The 19,298-nt window shown below is 48.2% G+C and overlaps 1 protein-coding gene across 1 annotated transcript; it reads right to left on the bottom strand.

Annotated features, from left to right (window-relative positions):
- Nucleotides 1–890: 890 nt before the first annotated feature.
- LOC122725864 (H-2 class II histocompatibility antigen, E-S beta chain-like) lies at nucleotides 891–18,248 on the bottom strand. The gene is made up of 6 exons (XM_043963214.1): nucleotides 18,124–18,248; nucleotides 4,921–5,190; nucleotides 2,796–3,077; nucleotides 2,221–2,331; nucleotides 1,730–1,753; nucleotides 891–1,560 (listed from the first exon to the last, which is right to left on the bottom strand). The coding sequence occupies exons 1-6, from the start codon at nucleotides 18,221–18,223 to the stop codon at nucleotides 1,547–1,549; spliced, it is 801 nt and encodes a 266-aa protein (XP_043819149.1). The 5' UTR covers nucleotides 18,224–18,248; the 3' UTR covers nucleotides 891–1,546.
- Between the last annotated feature and the right edge of the window lie 1,050 nt (nucleotides 18,249–19,298).

The raw sequence follows: 19,298 nt of genomic DNA, 5'->3' as shown, positions 1-19,298 counted from the left end.
CAAGTATCTCTGATAAAGGTCTATGAGCCAAGACATGTAAAGACTGGACACAAATCTATGAGGCCAAGAGCCTTTGCCAGCAGGTAAGTGGTCAAAGGGAATGAACGGTTCTCAATTGCTACAAATTCCTAACAATAAGAGACATGGAAATTAAAACAATTCTGAGGTTTCACCTCTTCCCCAGAAAATCTTTCAAGGTGACAAAATGTGAAAATGGTCAATGGGGGAAGGACAACACAAAGACAGGCAGGTTGATGCCCTACTTAAGGAGCTGTGAGCTGGTGCAACAATTATGATAAGAAACGTCAGTATCCGCATGCCCTTTGATCCTGAGATCCCACTCCTTACCACATATGCCAAGGGTAACAATGATCGGAAAAAGAACTGAGATATGCATATATACCAAATTTCTCATAGCAATACTCTGTGGCAGCAAAGAAGTAGAAACAGCTGGTGCCCATCAACTGAGAAAAGGCGAAGCAAATTGTGGCACGTGAAGGTCATGGAATTTTGTTGCATAAGAAGATAGAAGAGATATGAGAAATCCAGAGAAACATAGGGAGACTTAAGTGAGCTGATGCAGAACACTGTAACCACAACCAGGGAATAAACAAACTCAAGGCTACTAAATGGGGTAAGAATGATGCTGAATGTTATGTAATTATAGTTACTAAGCTTGGCCACAGAGATGAGAAAATAAACTCTTCATGGCAGACACAGAAACACTATGGCTATGGATTGTTGCATATAGTGCTACACAGACATGGTTAATGTGATGGTGATTTAGGGACTTATAAATAAAAATGTTGTTGTGAGGGAAGGCCAATGTGAGTAGGGTATATATTAAATAATGAATATGATGTAAATACAAAAGGTTTTACTAAAACTTTAATTTTAAAAAGTGCAATGGAGAGGCCCATGACAGGCAAGCACAGGCTATAGCAAAAGATCATCCAGGAAGAACTGAGCAGAAGGGACAGAAGCAAAGGCATCAGAGAGAGGGATGACCAGAGTGAGGAGGGCCCATCCCATGGGGAAAGGGAAGGACTCCTGGGCAGGAAGCCTGTGAGGTCCATTGACATCTACATAATATCAGGACACCGAAAGGAAGGCCACCAGCAGGCTGGGTAATGGAGGGGCCTGGACAAGAGGCCACGTGGATACAAAGGTGTGGATGGATTGCAATCTGAACCTCTGGAGGCCTTTCACACTGAGAGGTTACACAAATCCCTCTGCTAACCAACATTGTCTCCATGTCACCAAGCACCAGGTGATTCTCACTCTTGTAATTATTGGGGTGAAGGATCAGGAGACAAAAATGGATAAAACACAGGTACAGGAACACAGGAAGGTGGAGAGGGTCATTGAAGCTCTGTTGGGAAATGCCAAAGAGTCCAGAGAGAGCCCAAGGCACAGGCAAGGAGCCACTCCAGGGAAGGGGTCAGCAGGGCTAACCTCCTGGAGAGCTGGGCACAAGCAGGGGCCTCCAAACATGGGAGGGAGGCTGAGGGGGAGGCAGCAGCTCCAGGGGACACAGCCTCAGGGATCAGCTCAGGAGCCCTGCAGAGGACACAGAACAGCCATGTGAGAGTCTACACCTGGGTCTGAAGCCACAAGTAGAGCCACCTCTTTTCATTAAGGGCCCCAAGTCTTTGCTTAGCTTCAGGCCCCACTGGGCAGAGACTGTAGCTATAAGAACCCTGATCCCACCTGGGCAGAAGGATCTTACCTGCTGGCTGTGAACCCTGATTTCCTGGGAAAGGAAGGAAGAAAGACAGATGTACAAATACTTGTAAATCCCAGAGTCACAGAAGCAAAGGGCACCAAGGCCCTGAGCACTATGGGACAGGGGCTCCTAACACTGCTTATCCCAGTACCTGACCCCACAGAGGAAGCACTTCATCAATGCTCTATCCATTCATCTACAGCTGTGGGAGTGGGGGGGGAGGGGAATGGCAGGGGAAGGGGCTAAAGGCTGGAGTCTGACACCCCTCCCCAGGCTGTCTCTACTATTGAATATGGGATTCCCTCAGACCCCTGGCCCTGGGATCTGGCCCCTTCACCACCTTGTGTAAGTTCCAGGGTAGAAAGAGCTGAAGCCAGAGCCAGCCCAGCCCTTCCTCCCTGACCTGGGGCCAGATTTCTGGCACCATCAAACATCCTCCCTCCCCTGGAGACCATGGAGGGGAGGGGCCTAAGGGCCTCCCCAGACTATCTCACCTTGCTGACTCCTCCTGTGGACAACAAGGCCAACCCCAAAGAAGATCAGCCCCAGCACGAGGCCCCCGACTCCACTCAGCATCTTGCTCTGGGCAGATCCAGACTGTGCTTCTGGGGACAAGAGACACCAAGGATCAAAACTTTCCCTCCAGGAGCCAGCCCTGGGGGGCAGACGGGTCTGAAGGGAGCTGGGATGGGGCTAAATCCTATCTAAGAAGGGAAGGGACGGACTGCAAAGGGCCTTCAGGGCTCAGCCAGTGAAGGTTCATCAGGGGACACTGACATCAATGTGTCTCACAGCCAGCTACCCCACCCCAGGGGAAGGGCCTATAGGCTGGTCACTGAGTCCAGAGGGAGGCCAGCTCCCAGGCCTGGGGCCGGTGAGGAACCTGATGAGTTTCTAGGTCTCCATAGCTCTTAGCTCAGCACAGCCATTGGGGGCCATGCTGGGGAAAGGGGGGTAGCACTGCATGGGGTTTGTATTAGCCCAGGACTGGACACACTCTGGGGGTCTCAGAGCTGGCTCCCTGTCCTGAGCAAGGTGAGAACTGGAGGCTGAGGGAGCTCTGGCTCACTCCAGTCCAAGGTGACAGGTCTCTGCAGGCTGGAGTGCTCCACATGGCAGGTGTAGACATCCCCACGCCTGGGGGTCATCTCCAGCATCACCAGGACCTGGTAGGTCCAGTCTCCATTGCTGATCAGGCCTGTGGACACAACCCCAGCTGTCTCCTCCTGCCCATTCAGGAGCCACCTGACCTCAATGTCCCCAGGGTAGAAACCAGTGACAGAGCAGACAAGCAGGTTGTGGTGTCCCAGGGGAGCCATCTTGGATGGATACACAGTCACCTCGGGCTCAACTGGAAGAAAGAAGAAGGATCCTGAGTGAGGGGGCCAGAGCAGGTCTTCCTGGTCCAGCCCCCACCTCTGTCACCTGATCCCTCACCAGGTTCAGGCCTCCCCTTCTCCCCAGAGCCTGAAATGGACATGTTGGGGACATTTAAGCTCCCCCAAGACTAGAAATCTGAACTAGCAGGAAGCAGCCCCAGGAGCCCATGGGCAGAATGACCCCAGCCCCAGCTCAGCAGGATTCTGGGATGGGGGAAGAAATGAGCAGGCAAGTTTTCTCATTACAAGTGGATTCTTTATAATGGATTCTTTCCAAAAGCAGGTCACAGGTGTAAACAATGAACTGTTTTCAGAAAGGCTTCCAGCTCAAACATTAAGAGATGCTATCGATACAGTGAAGGAATATTGACTCAGGGGCTTGTGGGGAATGTCTAGGCCCAGGAGAAACCTGAGCATCAGGACCCGGAGTCCAGGGGCCCTGGGAAGTGCAGAAAGATGTCTGGGTGCCTGGAGAAAGACAAATTCAGTGATGAAGCCTCAGTTGTAGGAGTTTGTGTCACCAGAGAAGACTTGGAGGGGAGGGAGTGAGAGAATGGAGGAGATGGGAGGGAGCAGGGCATGGGAGGCCTCTGCTGAGCTTAGTTTCAGGGATAAAAAAGGGAGTTTTCTTTAAGATTTTAAAAGGTTCACAGCACCTAGGCAGTCAGGACCTTGGGGACTGAATTCCATATTAACCATTTTGTTGTTGTTCAGTGCTTTTTCTGTCATGTCTCACTCTTTGTTTCTTGGCAAAGATACTGGAGAGGTTTGCCATTTCCTTCTCCATTCCATTTTACAAATGAGGAACTCAGGCAAACAGGGTCAAGTGACTTGCCCAGGGTCACACAACTAGTAAGTGTCTGAAACCAGATTTGAACTCAGGAAGATGAGTCTTTTTTGTTGTTGTTGTTGTTGTTGTTGTTGGGCAGGGCAATGAGGATTAAGTGACTTGCCCAGGGTCACACAGCTAGTGTCAAGTGTCTTAGGTGGGATTTGAATTCAGGTTCTCCTGAATCCAGGGCTGGTACTTTATCCACTAAGCCACCTAGCTGCCCATTAACCATTTTAGCCCTGTATAAATGTGAGTTATTTGTTGGTGATGGGTTTTTGGCTTGTTCCCAGTGCAGTTTTTCCCCATTAGAATTGGAGGGGGTAAAAACATCCGAATTTGACTGAGGGAAAAGGACTCCAGGCCCCCAAATCCCAGCTGGTAGAAGAGCTTCCTCCCCCTCCCTCTCCAGCCCCCCTCCCCCTCCCTCTGTCCCCCCCCTCTTTCTCCCCCTTCATTTCCCCCTTTCTTCTCCTCTCTTCCCTCCCATCCTCTCCATCCCTCATCTCCAGTGTTTCTGCCCCTAATTCCTCCCCATCATCTCTGCTTCCCTCCCTCTTCTCCTCCTCCCTCCTTCTTCCTCCCTGCATCCCCCTCCCATCCCCCATTCTTCCTCCTTCCCCTTCTTCCCCCTCTGGTCCCAATCTTTCCGTCTCCCCCATTTCTCTTCCCTCCACTTTCCCTCTTAGTCCCCTCCCTCCTCTCTCCCATCCATCATCTCCCCCTCCTTCCATTCCCCTCCCCCCTTGTCTCTCCCCTTCTCTGGGGGATCCTGTCCCTGTCCCTGTCCTTGCTCCTGTGCCCCTGCTTCTCTCCTCCCCACCTGTCCCCTCCCATCACAGCCTCCTCCCCCTCCCCTCCCCTCTGGCCCCTCCCTCTGCTCTCCCTTCCAGCCCCTTCCCTTCCCTCCCTGCTCCGCCCCCTCTCCCGCTCCTTCCTCTCTCTCCCCTGGGTCCCTCTCTTCCCTGCAGGGGGCGCTCACTCACCGCGCCGGGGCACCAAGAAGTGATCAAGAATCTCGTAGTTGTGCCTGCAGTAAGTGTCCACAGCGGCCCGTCTCTGCTCCATGAACTCCTTCTGGCTGTTATAGTCCTCAGCAATGCGCCGCCCCAGCTCGGTAACCGCCACGTACTCCCCAATGTCGCTGTCGAAGCGCACCAACTCCTCCCGGTTGTACACGTGTCTCTCCACAAGCCCCAAGCGCTTTGTCCGGTTCTCAAAGTGACACTCATACTTAAACTGCTCAGTGAAGTGCTCTGAGGAAACACCCGGGGGCGGGTCAGCCCGGATGGACACCGCCAGCTTGCAATCGCTGACCACAGGCCGGGCCTGACTGAGGAGAACATGGCCAACATCCAGCTACCCTTCCTGCGCATGCTCAGTCCCGCCCCTGTAAAGCCCAGAGAGAGCAAGCGACTTTTCCGAGGTCACACAGCGCAGATATGGGATGGAGGAAGGATTAGAGCCCAGTTCTCAGACTCGTACTCTGCTGTGTCACAGCTGCCTCTCAACTACACCCAGTCTGGTGCAAACACTCCAGGAAATGTTACCCAACAACCACCCCAAGTCCTACTCACCCAAATTAAACCCACTCTCTGATTATCATCCCTCCAGTACATCTTTGAATCTACCTCCCCAGCCCCTCTGCTGAGACCCTGGTGGGGACAAACCACACCACACTCCCATGACCCTAGAGGCCACACCCTCTTTCATCGAGGTCAATGATCCAATCGGTGTCACCCTCGGATTCTGCTAGGCTCTGTCTGGCTCTGCTCAGGATCCCTGTGACTGCTGGACCCGGGCTCCCTCCCCTGGTCACCCTCCTGGGCATGTCCTACATCCTCCTTCTCCTCCTGGAATGGAAGCTCCTCCAGGGCAGGAAATGACTGATTTTATATGTAACCCAGTGCCCAGCACAGGGCCTGGCACAGAGTAAGCACATAGGAGGCTTCCTGACTGATTGATATTATTCATCTCTCCAGCCCACAAATGACCAAATAAATCCTAGAAAGTCTAAGTCTGATAACTTCACTCACCTCCTCAAGAACCTGTGGTGGCTCCCTATGGACCCTTGGAGAATTTCCAAAGCCTAACATTGGCATTCAGAGCCCTCCCCAGGCTGACTCCTGCTTCTCTTTCCAACAGCTCCTGTTACTCTCTCTCACACACAATTTATGTGACAGCCAAACTGGCCTCCTTGTGGCTCCCCAAACTCAACCTTTCATCTCCCACTTCCACACCTGTGAACAGCCGCCAGGCTTGGCCTGCCCTCTGACCCATCCCCCACCCCCAGTTCTTGGATTCCTTGTTTTCTTTCTACTTAACTCTCTTTCCTTATCTGTGCACTGCTGTGCTTCTCCAAAGCGTCAATCAATCAACAAGCACTTAATGAGTGCTTACTGTGTACCAGGCCCCATGTCAGATGCTGGGAATACAAACATAAAGACTGTAACAGTCCCAGCCATACATTAAAATGGGAGTGACAAGTGCACACAAAAGTATAGGAAGCATGAATATAAATGAGTAGAAGGGCGGGGCACTGGCATGTGGGGGATCAGGAAAGGTTTCACCTAGTAAGTGGTGCTGGAGGGCAGCTAGGTGGCACTGTAGATAAAACACTAGCCCTGGATTCACAAGGACCTGAGTTCAAAACCGGATTCAGACACTTGAAACCAACTAGCTGTGTGACCCTGGCAAGTCACTTAATCCTCAATGCCCTGCCAAAAAAAAGAAAAGGAAAAGTGGTGCCTGAGCTGGGCCTTGGAGGGAGAGAGGATCCATGAGGCAGAGGGAAGGAAGGAGTGGAATCCAGGCATGGGGGGTGGCAGGGGCAAAGTCCAAGAGGTGGGAAATAGGGTGCAGGGTGTGAAGAAAGGGTCAGTTTGGGCAGATCCCAGAGTGCAAGAAGAGGAGGATTATCATACAATGAGATAGGGATGGAGCCAGGCTGTGAAGGAATAAACATAGGAAGTTATAATGTATCCCAGAAGCACTAGGGAGCCACTGCTGTTTCTTGAGGAGAGCAGTGACTCAGTCAGATTTGCCCTTAAGGAAAAGCACATGTTTATGGTATAAAAGATGGTCTGGAGGGAAGAGAGATGATCCGGGTCCATCATAGTAATCTGGGTGAGAGGGGAGAGGGTCTGCTCCTATGGAGGCCACATGAGCACAGAGAAGGGGGGGTGTGTGGAGGAGGAAATTGTGGGGATTAGTTCAGCAAGTGTTTAATTGTGGGGATTGAGGGAACCACACTGACTCCCTCTTGTGACTCAGTTCTGGAGCTGCCTCAGTTCCCTCTATTCAGTTATGGGTCTGGTCCAACTTCTGTCTTGTGAGAAAACTTTATTCAATTGTGGGAATTGGGAGCAAACCTTATTTCCTTTTTGGAACCTGGTCCTGCATGGCTGGGATGCTGGACAACCTCTCCCTGGGGCTGAGAGACCCTTAATTAGGGTCTGAGGTTCTGCTGGTCAGAAACCTGGGCTGATCCCAGGACTGAGGCAAGGAGTTTTCTCACACTTGTACATCCCCAGCAGCTCCCAGAGCCATTGAGGTTGGATCCTTGGTGACTTTGGGGAGAGCAGTCTCCATTGGCTAATGATGGGGGAAGCAGGACTGTCCAGGACTAAGGGTGAGGGAGAGAAGGAGAGGAAACTGTGTGTGTGCAGACACTGTTTGTGGGAGTCTGGCTGAGAAAGGGAGGAAAAGTGTGCAGGGCAATGGCTTGGGTGTAACGCCATCTGAGGTCTAGTGAAGTATCTTACAAAGCAGAGTCTGCTCATGTCTGGCTTTCTCTGTAGGAATTCTGCAAATGCCTCTTTTTATTGAGCATCCAAACTGTTACTAATGACAGCATCATCATCACCTAGTCCCCCAAGCTGGGGTTTGTCTTTTGTCTCTTTTTGCATCTTTTTTTTTTTTTGCATCATTTTTGTCTCTTTTGTACTTAGCACAGTGCCTGGCACACAGTAGGTGCTTAATAAATGTTTACTGACTGACTGACAGTCTGAATTGATGCAGGATGAAGTGAATGGAACCAGGAAAACACTTTATATGATAACAACAATATGGTAAAGATAAACAACTTTGAAAGACTTGGGAACTCTGATTACCACATGTGGTAAAAAATAAGTTTTTAACTAAAATTTAACAGTTGAACTCTTACTACTTACTACTGAAACGGTTTTTGAAGGACCACCCTTTCAGGGAGGAGACCGTGACAAACAGCCACGCGCCTGCTGCTGCCCGGGAGAGTGTGGCCAAGCATGCCACTTCCGGGGCACCAGCTTAAAAATGAGGAGAGAATGGAAGTGCGCTCTCTCTCTCGGCACACACACACTGGCTCAGGTTTGACAGCGTGTTCAGGTGATCGGCTCTGGTCCTCAGTGGCAGCCCGTGCTTGACTCTGGTTCTCAGCCCAAGAGGAAGTTTTGGGATTTGGTGAGTTTTATAAAAGAATATAGACTAAGTTTAGATCTAAGACCATTCATACTTTCCTATTTCCCTAATCAGTATCACCTATTTGTTGGCTAATTCATTTGCAAACAATAAAAGCTAATTTATCCCTCTCTAATCAAAGCTCAGAGGCTTCTTTCTCTTACTGGTCTGGGAGATATATAAGGGAAAGGTTAAAGGGGAGTTTAAGGCTCTTATATCCTATTTTAAATCTCACACACAATAACCAACCATGATTCCAGAGGACCAAGGGTGAGACAGGCTGCCCACTTCCTGACCAAGAGGACTCACAATACAGCACAGGAATTTGTTTTTCAAAATGGCCAATGTAGAGATTTGTTTTGCTTCCCTACAAGTGTTTGTAATGTGGGGTGGGGATTTTCTCTCAGTTTGTGAGGGAGAAGTATAGGTTTGGGAGGGAGAAAAGGTGAATGTTTGCAGATTGGAAATATATTTTTTAAAAGATAGGAAAAAATTGTAATTCAACCCAACAATGTCAGTGAACAATCCTTCATTGACCCAGAAATAGGAGTACGAGGCATATACTGCAAAGGAAGTCTAAGAGAGAAGACACACAGGTGAGATGCACAGACATCCATATTTGCACATATACACACACACATATATTAGATATAACATGTACACATAGGTGAGATATGTGTGTGTACACACCAGCAGCACTTTTTGCTATAGCAGTGTGTGCCTCCACCTGAGAAATGACTGAGCAAATTCTGTGCTAAGAGAGTGAAAGTGTGTCCTTGGGCTGTAAGCAGTGAAGAAAGGGATAGATCCAATGAATCCCAGAGAACATCGTCTGAACTAATGCAGAGGGAAGGGAGCAGAGCAAGGAGACTCCCACACTCCCACACTGACAACAATAACCTCAAGGAAAACACTCCTGAGAGACGTCAGACCTCAGCTCAGTGCAATGACCCGTCCAGGCTTCAGGACACACAGGCTGAAGTGCTTCCCATTTCTTGGCAAAGAGCTGATGGACCCGAGGTGGAGGATGATACAGACATTTCAGTCTCAGGCCAAAGACAGAGGGCTCCTAATTGAGGGGGTGGGGAAGGTGAGGTTTGCAGCTAGGAGATTGATGGGTAGTGATAGTGATGCAAAATGAGAAAGAAAAGAGCATCAGCGAAACATTTTTAAAATACAGAGAAAAGAGCAAAATTAATTTCAAAAAGGGCCAGAGAGAAGCAAGGCAATTTGGTCCTCTCACATTAAATTTAACACAAACTTTACAGAACCAAAAGCATGTAAGAGGAACTCATGAGGCAGCTAGGTGGCAAAGTGGATAAAACGCCAACTCTAGATTCAGGAGGACCTGGGTTCAAATTTGGTCTCAAAAAACTTGACACTTACCAGCTGTGTGACCCTGGGCAAGTCACTTAACCCTCCTTGCCCCACAAAAAAAAGGAGGAACTCAAAGTGCTATGTAGAGTTGATTTTTCCTGGGTTTGAAAGGTCTCTTGCAGGAAGTTATCACAGGCTGAGCCTTGAAGGGAAAATGAACTACTCAGAGAGAGAGAGAGAGAGAGAGAGAGAGAGAGAGAGAGAGAGAGAGAGAGAGAGAGAGAGAGAGAGAGCTGAGGCATTGGGGGGAGGTGTGTTTCTTGGTGGGAGACTGGGAAAACGCCCCAATTTTACAATACTCAGATTCTAGATGCAGAGCTGTTTTACAGATGAGGATGTTGAGTCCCAGAAGAGTGATGTGACTTGCCCAAGGTCACTGAACTAGTAAAGAAGGGATCAAGCCTTGAACCCAAGATTCCTGACCTCTTTTCCACTGGACCACACTGTCTCTGTAGGCAGAACCCAGGGCTTCCAATCCCAGCTATGCTGCTAACTCTCTCTGAGGCCTTGTACTAGTCACTTCTCTCTGAACCAATTTCTTCATCTGTAAAATGGAGTCAATAACAGGGGCAGCACCTGCTTCATAGACATGTGGTGAGGATCAGAGAGGACTGTATGGGAAGCACTTTGTAACAACAGAGCCTGTATCAGCATAAGTGGTTTGGATTCTCTCATGCATCTCTGACCTCCTCCCAGTGGGTCTTCCCTCTGTGAGCACAGAGCATAGCCTGTCCACACTGGCTCCTCTTGGGTGATTTTTCCATAGATCTTCTATAGAAGGCCCAGCCCCACATTTGGACATTCTGAGGTTACCAAGAGGACCCATTCATCTTTCTTTCCAATTAGGCATTTCCTCCATGATCTTTCTTACTATCACTTGTTAGAATGGGTTATAACAAGAATAAGGTTACAATTGATGAGTGCATAAAAAGCCTTGATGCTCCAGGGGCTGTATCTTCCAAGATCCTGAAGCAGAGAAAATATTTGAGCTAAAAAAGTATCTGAACTGGGATTTCCCAAAGGCAATCTAACCATTTCCATGGCTCCTTTTCAATTCTGGGCCCAATTAATTATCCACCTGCAGAGGATCCTCCAAATATGCACAGGGATGCATTAATTAGAATGTCATCATTTCAATAATGAGCATTTTTCATTCCTTTCAGACTTTCTTGTATTGATTGTAAGGCTGGTTTCTTTTCCATATAAGTGTAAATGATTAATATGACTATTAAACTTCTTCTGTGTCCCTGGATATTTATGATCAGCGCACCATTAAATAAGATTATTTCTGTTTTTTCTTTCTTTCAGAGAATTTTGAATGATTGTGGAATCAAAGATTTTCTTGTCATTAACAATCAATAAGAATGATGGGACTTTATATTCTGTAAATCTTTTATTTAATTTTGAAATAGTAAAGATATGGTCAGTCCATTGGTAAATTCCTCTTGTGAAAGCCTGCTTGTTCCCTACCAATACTCTGATCAAAGGAACTCAGTTCATACATGGATGACTCTCATAAAGATTTTTAATCAGTGAAAGAATGGGCAATAATTCAGTGGTTAGTGATATTCTCTCAGTCACTCTGCCTTTTGCTCTCAGTAAGGTCCAAGCATTTCCAGTCTCTTTCCCTCCTTCAGATCCCTTGAATACTGGTCCCTTCATACCCTCACACATGTCATTTCCAGCATAAATCTCTTCTACAAACACTCAGGAATCCGGCTGCTTTTCCTGTCTTTGTTCTCTTTGCAGTCATTTTTACCTCGATGTTGAGCACATCCAGGACTGCGTTATTAGGGTCCAAGTGCTGTGTGGTTGTTCTATCCTTGAGGGAGAAATCCCTGAACTGCCTAATTGCCATTGTGATGGAGGAGATCCAGCATAGAGTCCAGGCCAAAGAAGAATTCCCAATTGACAGGGAGGTTCCCTAGAAATTTTTCTTTGTGGATGACACTGTGTTGACTACAAGAAGACCTAGAACATTGGAGAACCTTCTAGAAGAGACCTGTAAGCACTCAGAGGAGTTTGGCCTATTCATGCACCTGGGAAAGACCAAGTGAATGAAGAGTCTTTGTTTCACAGATTTCAGCATCCACTTGGATGAACATTCATTCTATGGAGCTTGTCCATCAGTATGTCTGTCTGGGGTATTGGTGATGAGTTGGGCACAAAAGTGATCAGAAGGAGGAAAATGGTTTGGATTTCAGCCAGGAGGCTTTTCATGCAAGCAAAGACTCATCTTTTCAATACTAACATTCTCCTGATATTGTGATATGGCAGTATGTTGTGGATAACAACTGCCTCTGAAGAATTAAGCATCACACAAAAGGCACTGTCAAGGCATATAGTTGGTATAAGCAAGTTGGAATATATAAACATTCCAAATAGGGAAAGGGGGTCAAAGATATCATTGAGGAAATGTATGATAGGAAGACAAAGGGGCTGTAGGAATGGCAAGAAAAATGGATGATGGATGGACAAAGAGTGGGAGCCACAGACACCCTCCCAATGTTAGGAGAGAGTAAGGATGACTGCTATGAAATTGGGTGGACTCCATATGGAAATTTGTGGGAGAGTGTGGAAAAGAGTCACATAGAATGGGCAGGCATGGATGGGTTGAGATCTGCACCCGGAAAGGAACTTTGGAATCAATAAGGTCATAGATCCAGTTGAGTGGGACTGCTGAAATATACACAAGTATTCAATACATGGAACTGTCCTTCACTTGATTCTCCATCCCTCACTAGATTATATCCTATTACTCTATTTCCTTTTACAAACAAATCTCTCTAAGTAGTCATCTGGATCTAAAGTCCTCTTACTTAAAGCTCAGTAATGTAAGTTTATAATAATACTTTGGAATGAATGAATGAATGAATGAAAAAATGTTGACTAATTGTAAACTATGTGCTAAGCATTGGAAATACAAATACAAAAATAAAGAGAGACCCCTCATTAAAGGAGCAGGCATTCTAATGGGGGAAAGAATATTCATAGGGCAGTGGTATCCAGGGAGGGACAATTTGGGCTGAAGTTGGTGAGTGGGGCCACAGGGGAGTAGATGGACACAGCTCATCCAGGAACAATGGAAAAGTAGATTTTGTCACAGTTCTTGGATACAGATTGTTCTTTTGGGTGGGGGAAGAAGGAGCTGTGAGGAGAGGGGAGGTGCATCTCTGTGAAAAGGCTGGCAATGGGGTTGAGGAGTTGCTACAGAGAAGGGAATGAAGTGAAGTATGACAGGACTTTTCTGAAATAGTACTCGGGGTTGGGGGGCAGCCAGATGGTGCAGTGGAGAGAGCACGGGGCTTGGTTGGAATCAAGAAGACCTGAGTCCCAGGCAGCTAGGTGGTGCAGTGGATAAAGCACTGGCCCTGGATTCAGGATGACCTGAGTTCAAATCTGGCCTCAGACACTTGACACTTACTAGCTGTGTGAACCTGGGCAAGTCACTTAACCCTCATTGCCCTGTAAAAAAAGAAGACCTGAGTCCCAATCTGGCCTCACTCACTAGCTGTGTGACCCTGGTCAAGTCACTCACCTTGTTTGCCTCAACTTCATCACGTGTAAAATGAGCTACAGAAAAATAAACCAAACCATGCCAGTACCTTTCGTGAGAAAACCCCAAATAGAGTCATGAAGAATCTGACACAACTGAAATGTCTGAACAATAACATCACTGAGGGTTCAGTCACCAATTGAAAAAAGCAGGCCCTAGAGCAGAAGATCCTCCAGGGCATTATTTTTGGTGTGGGAAGCAAGATGACATTAAAGCTTCAGAGTGCCTCCATTTACCTCCCTCCACAAATTATAACAATTTTGCCTCCAAACTCATCCTTCTGTGCCTGTAGCCTTTGGCACTGATGATCACCTCCTTGAGATTCTCCCCTCCTTAGGCTTCTGTGACACCTCCCCATCCTCCCTTTTTTCTCACCTCCCCAAATACTGCTCCCTGCCTCCTGAGCTGATTCTTCTTCCTCTTCTCAATCACTAAAGAGATTCATGACCCAAGTCACCTCCCTCTGTCTCCTCTCTCTCTGCTCTCTCCCTCAGATGTCTCTGTCCCTGTCCCTTCATTTCTCCCTCTCTACAGACACCTCCTGAATCTGGACCTTGGCCCACCTTCCCTCATAGTCTCCCTTCCTACATCAGCTCCTGCCAAACATCACCCCTCCAAGCACCTCAAACTAAGCATGTAAAAGTCATCATCTTGTCCCTGAAACCAAATCCTCCTCCTGACTCCCTGACTTCTATTAATGGCACGTCCACTACCTCACACCAGCTCTGGGAAACCTGGAGCAACTGGGGACTCAGGTTTCTCTCTTTCCCTCACCTCCCACAGACAAGTCAGAAAACCTTCCTGATTCTTCCTCTCCAGTGTCTCCTCTCTGTCCAAGTTTTTACAGTTACACCATGAGCACCCAACTTAAAACCTTTTACTCCTCAAATATCCTCCCCTACACTAATATAAACCATTTTCCATACTAGTGTTTAGGGCTAAAATTCTAGCTAAACTGTCTAAAATATCTAATGAGTGGTCGCCAATAAATTATAAGCTTTAGCAAGAGTTAGACTTTTAAGCATTTATTAAAGAGAAAAAGAATTTGGTAAAGAGAGAGAAAGGCCTAGATTCCTATCTATTAAAGGGAGAGCATATTTCTAGCTCCACTCTCCACCAGAGTCCAAAGGAAAGAACGCGAGACTGAGTGCCAGTCTCTTTCTTCCTCCTCCCACTCGCCTGCATCACTTCCTTACGCCAAAGAAAAGACTCCTGGTCTTGCCCTCAAAGACCTTCGCTTCATGGGCGGAACTCTTCTACAGTAAGTCTCCAGCAGGTGGCGTCATTCCAATCGTTACACTAGCTACATTACCCTACTGATTACTGATGTCACCTTGGTTGAGTCACTAATTGGGGGGCCTCAGTTTCCTCATCTGTAAAATGAGAGAGTTGGTATGGGTGCTCTCTAAGGTGCAAATCCTGGGATTCTGTGCAGATAAGGAGATAGTTTGAGGGAATCACACAGGAAAAGCTCCTTCAGAAGAAAAAGGGATTGGGAGCAAGGGATAACCTTGACTTCTGACATTGGGGCTCAGAATGACACCAATGTGGCCACCAATCCAAGGGAGTGAGACTGGACTTGGACCCTTTGGAAGGACATCAAACACCTTCAGCATCCTGGTTTCTTAGACATTTCTTTTTGCTTTTGGCAACATCAGGATCTAAAGGTGGGAAAATGTGTTCTAACATTTCCCCCTTTTGGCTCCTGATGTTACCAAATTCCTGACATTGTGCTTCTGAATCCTGGACACATCTGGAGCCTCTGCACCCACCTTTGCTCCCCTGACACCCTGAGCTCTGCTGATAACCCCTGAGTCCATCCCCATACGTCTGACTGTTCTGCTCAGCTCAGTCCTCCCTACCAGGATCACAGCCTACAACATGGATTTCTGCCAAGCCCCAGAGGCCAGGCATGAGGGTTCAAGCTTCAGCATCTGCACTGGCCTCCTCACTGGTCTCTGTGCTTTACCATTTTCTCTTCCTCAAAGCCCCCAGCTTACCCCATGATGCTCCATTGCCATTAGATAAAGAACAACTCTGTTAGTCCAGAAACCAAGGCCTTCCCCACCTCTGCTCCATTGCCCTTTCTAGCCTTCTTTCCACTGTTGCCCCCATGACACCTCAGCCCAAGCCAAAGTCTACTGACAATACCTTAGTGCCTCCTTGTGCTTACCCTTTTCTGTGGTCATTCTCCCACAGATGTGGATTCTCTCCTATTACTGGTGAGGCACCACCACCCTCCCAGTCACCCAGGCTCACAGCCCCAGGGACATCCACACTCTCATCACCCACAATGAATCTGTTGCTGAAATTGGCAATTTTACCTCTGTAGCATCTTGAATAATCCCCCTTTTTTGCCCTGATGCTGCCATGGCCCTGATGTAGGCCCTCACCACCTTCTATGTGCACTATTGTAATAGCCTCCTGATGGGTCTGCCTGCCTCCAGTCTCTCCCCACTCAAGTGCATCCTCCATTCAGCTGTCAAATGCCTCTTCCTAAATACCATGTCACCCACCTGCTCAATAACCTCCTGTGGCTCCCTATCACCTCCAGTTTCAAATACAAAAATCCCTTTTGGCCTTCAAAGCTCCTCACAACCAGCCCCTCCTGCCTTTCCAGCCTTCTTACTCCTGACTGCCCCCTCCCACACCCGTGTACTCTGTGATGCAGAGACACTGACTCCCTGCTGTCCCTCCTACTAGACGCTCCATCTCCCAGCTCTGAGCAGTTTCCCTTGTTGTCCCCCATGTCTGGAACACTCTCCCTCCCCCTCCCTGCCTCCTGATTTCCTTTAGTTAAAATCTCTTCTTCTATAGGAAGACTTTCCCAGTCTCCCTTAACCCTAGTGCCTTCCCTCTGTGGGGTATTTCCAAATTGTCCTCAACATCACTTGTTTGTACACAGGTGTTTTCATGTTGTCCTCCCCAGGGGCTTTTACCTCCCTTTGTATCCCCCTCAGTTAACACAGTGCCTGGCCCATAGTAAGTGGTTTGATTATCTACTAGGTGGGAGGATACTTAAATATTAAGTAGTTTGCATTATTGTCCACAAGGGGGCATCCCCTGCTCAATGCTGCCATGGCTGATACCAGGTTGTTCCTGGAGTTGGCAGCTGGGTTAAGCAGCCAAAACCAGGCTAGGACTGGGAGATTCCACTGCCCTTGGGTTTCCCTTGCTCAGGCCCTGACAGACTGTCTCTAGAAGGCACTTCCTCCTCTCTTGCCCTACCCTGAAGAATGTGTGTGACACATGTCAGATTCTCCCCCCCCAGAGGCAGTGCTGGTGACAAAGCTCAAAAGTGGGTGAGATTCCTGGAGGATGGCTCCAGATCAGGTGAGGAGCCCAAAGAGGCTGTGACTGGCCATGCCAGGTGCCAGGCCAGGCTGCAGGAGAAATAACACAGACTGTGGCAGGGGGGACTTTTCTCTGCTCCCCGACAATACTCACACTCGCTGGAAGAGGCCTGTGGCCCATCCCAGGGGGCTCCCTCCCTGCCCAGGACAAAGGGTCTCCCACTCCTGCTGTGTCGTGGCAGAGGCCCCTTGATCCAGCCCGGGCTTCAGGGAGAGCAGCAGCAGTGTGGAGACCAGAGATGACACTGACAGATTAGGGGTGTAGGGTACAAGCCCAGAGTGCTCCAGGGCAGTGGGGATTGGGGAACATTGGGCTCCCACCTCTGTTTTCAGCCCATTAACAAGGATCAGGAAGATAGGAGAAGAGCCAGCCTGGCTCAATGCCCTTGGTCCCTCCAGCCCAGCATCTGCCTCTGACCTGCCTCCAAGGGATGGAGGGGGAGACCTTCCCCTACTCCACTGTGATGCTATCAGTGAAAACCATGGGGTCCCACATACTGCACTTCACTGATGGCCATGAAATCCTACCTGGGAAATTAATCCAGGAACGTCCACTCCTCCCTCCCCCAACAACAGCCAAACTGAAACCTCTCTAGCAGTTTGGGCAGACTCTGTGAAGATGCTTAATGGTACAGAAAAGTTTAGATGGGGGTGGGAGACCTTGGCAGCTCTGACACTGTCACCCCCTCCCCAATCAACTCCAGTGACTCCCCATCTCCTCCAGGCTCAAATATCAAAAACTGTGCTTGGCTTTCAAGGCCCTCCACAACCGACTCCCTTCCATCTCTCCAGCCTTCTTATACTTTACGTTCCCAGGCCCCCAGTCCCCTTCCATCCAGAGACACTGACCTTCCTGTTCTTCCTCACACAAATTTCTCCATCTCCCCACTCTGGGCACTCCCTGGCTGTTTCCCAGCCTTATAACACTCTCCCTCCTCACCTCTGCCTCCTGACTTCCCTGGCTGACTTCAAACATCAGCTCCAATCCCTCCTTCCACAGGAAGCCTTTCCTGATCCTCTTCATGCCAGTACCTTCCCTCTCCCGATTATGTCCAATTTACCCTGGATATGTCTTGGTTGTACAGAGGTGTCCACGTATTGTCTCTCCCTTTAGACTGTGAGCTCCTTGAGAGCAGGAAATGTCCTTTGCCTTTCTTTCTGTCCTTAGCAGTAATTAACACAGGGCCCAGTAGACATTAGGTACTTAATAATTGCTTATTGAAAAACTACCTGGAGCCCTCATCTCTCCAGGAGGCCTGCACAAAGTCCATGAACCCTGGGGAAAAGGAAACAAGGACCAAAGGAAGGGATAGGTGGAGGGAAGCCTGAAATCCAGTTTCACCTGCTGCCCATCTCTCTGAGGACCATCCTGTCCCATGACCCTCCTTTGGTCTGGGCCTAGAGAGGAGAGTGCTCCCCTTGGGCCCCCACCTGGGCTCTCTGCGGAGCTGCTGCTCTGTACTTACCTGGGACCTGTCTGCCTGCAGCCAACTGGGAATTCAGCATCAACAGGGTCACAGCCAGAACTTCTATCCAGATGCCCTTGGGGAAACAGACACACACCATCCTGGAGACAAGAGGAGGTTAAAGGAAAGAGGGAGATAACAGCCAGGATAGCCCTCACTTCATGGGAACTCCCCCCTGCATCTCCCAGACTAACAATTTGGAGACTCCGTTTTCTGCCCCATGGTTGGTCAGCTGAGAGATGAGAGAACCAATTAGCATTAGGGATGAAGTGCATCATTAGTTCCCAGGCAGAGGTTCCCTTTGTGGGGTCTGTTCTAATACCTAAACATATTTCTGGTGAAAAAAAAATTATCCCAGAAATACCAGAATGTCAGGGAAGCAAGGGGCCCCAGAGGTCATCTCTTGCCTGGACCATTCCAACAGCCTCCTGCCTGGTCTTCCTCCTCCCAGCCTCTTTCCTCTCATTCCCCACATCTGCCAAAGGAATCAGCCTAAATCACGGGGCTGATCATGTCACTGGAGGCTCCATTTTGGCTCTAGGACCAAAAACAAGCTCCCCTGTTTGGCATTTCAAGCCTTTCACAATTTGTCTTCAGTCTCTCTCTCCAGGTTCATTCTATATTAGGCCCTTCACATGCTACAAACCAATACAAGGTGTCTACTTTCTGTGTGTGACACACAGTATGACACTTCCTGTCTCCAGACCTTTGCAAAGGATATTCTCCAGGCCCAGAAGGTGCTTCCTTGTTCCCCCCAATTCCTAGAAACCCTGTCCTACTTCCAAACTCCCCCAGAGCACCAGCTCTTCCAGGAATCCCTTGCTGATCCCACCTGCTGCTATGGCTTCTCCTCTCCTCTTGTGACCTGGCATTCCCAATAGATTTTTGGCTCAAAACAAAAATGAATTTTGAATTTTCAGCAAAAGCAATTGTAAGATTCTCCTACATGTAGTTTTCCATTGAATATTTATATGAATAAGCATTTTGACTTTTCTTCTATTTTAAATCAAAATCCAGAAATAAACTTGATTTAAGACTGTATTTGTTTTGTGTTAAGCAAACTATTACAAAACTTTTGTCCAAATGAAAACCTTTATCATTGAACTTAAATTTATATATGACTATTATGTTCCAAAAACATCTTACATCTTGTAACTTGCTTAATTAAAATATTA

Source organism: Dromiciops gliroides, chromosome 4 (genome assembly GCF_019393635.1).
Source record: "Dromiciops gliroides isolate mDroGli1 chromosome 4, mDroGli1.pri, whole genome shotgun sequence".
Classification (NCBI taxonomy): Eukaryota; Metazoa; Chordata; class Mammalia; order Microbiotheria; family Microbiotheriidae; genus Dromiciops; species Dromiciops gliroides.
Note: the sequence above shows the minus strand (reverse complement) of the source record. Positions and strands in the feature narration are given on the sequence as shown.

Coding starts and splice junctions, on each gene's coding strand:
- LOC122725864 (XM_043963214.1), bottom strand. CDS start 18,223: ATGGTGTGTGTCTGTTTCCCCAAGGGCATCTGGATAGAAGTTCTGGCT. Junction 5,191..18,123: donor TGCAGGCAGACAGGTCCCAG/GTAAGTACAGAG, acceptor GTGTTTCCTCAG/AGCACTTCACTGAGCAGTTT. Junction 3,078..4,920: donor CTTCTTGGTGCCCCGGCGCG/GTGAGTGAGCGC, acceptor TCTTTCTTCCAG/TTGAGCCCGAGGTGACTGTG.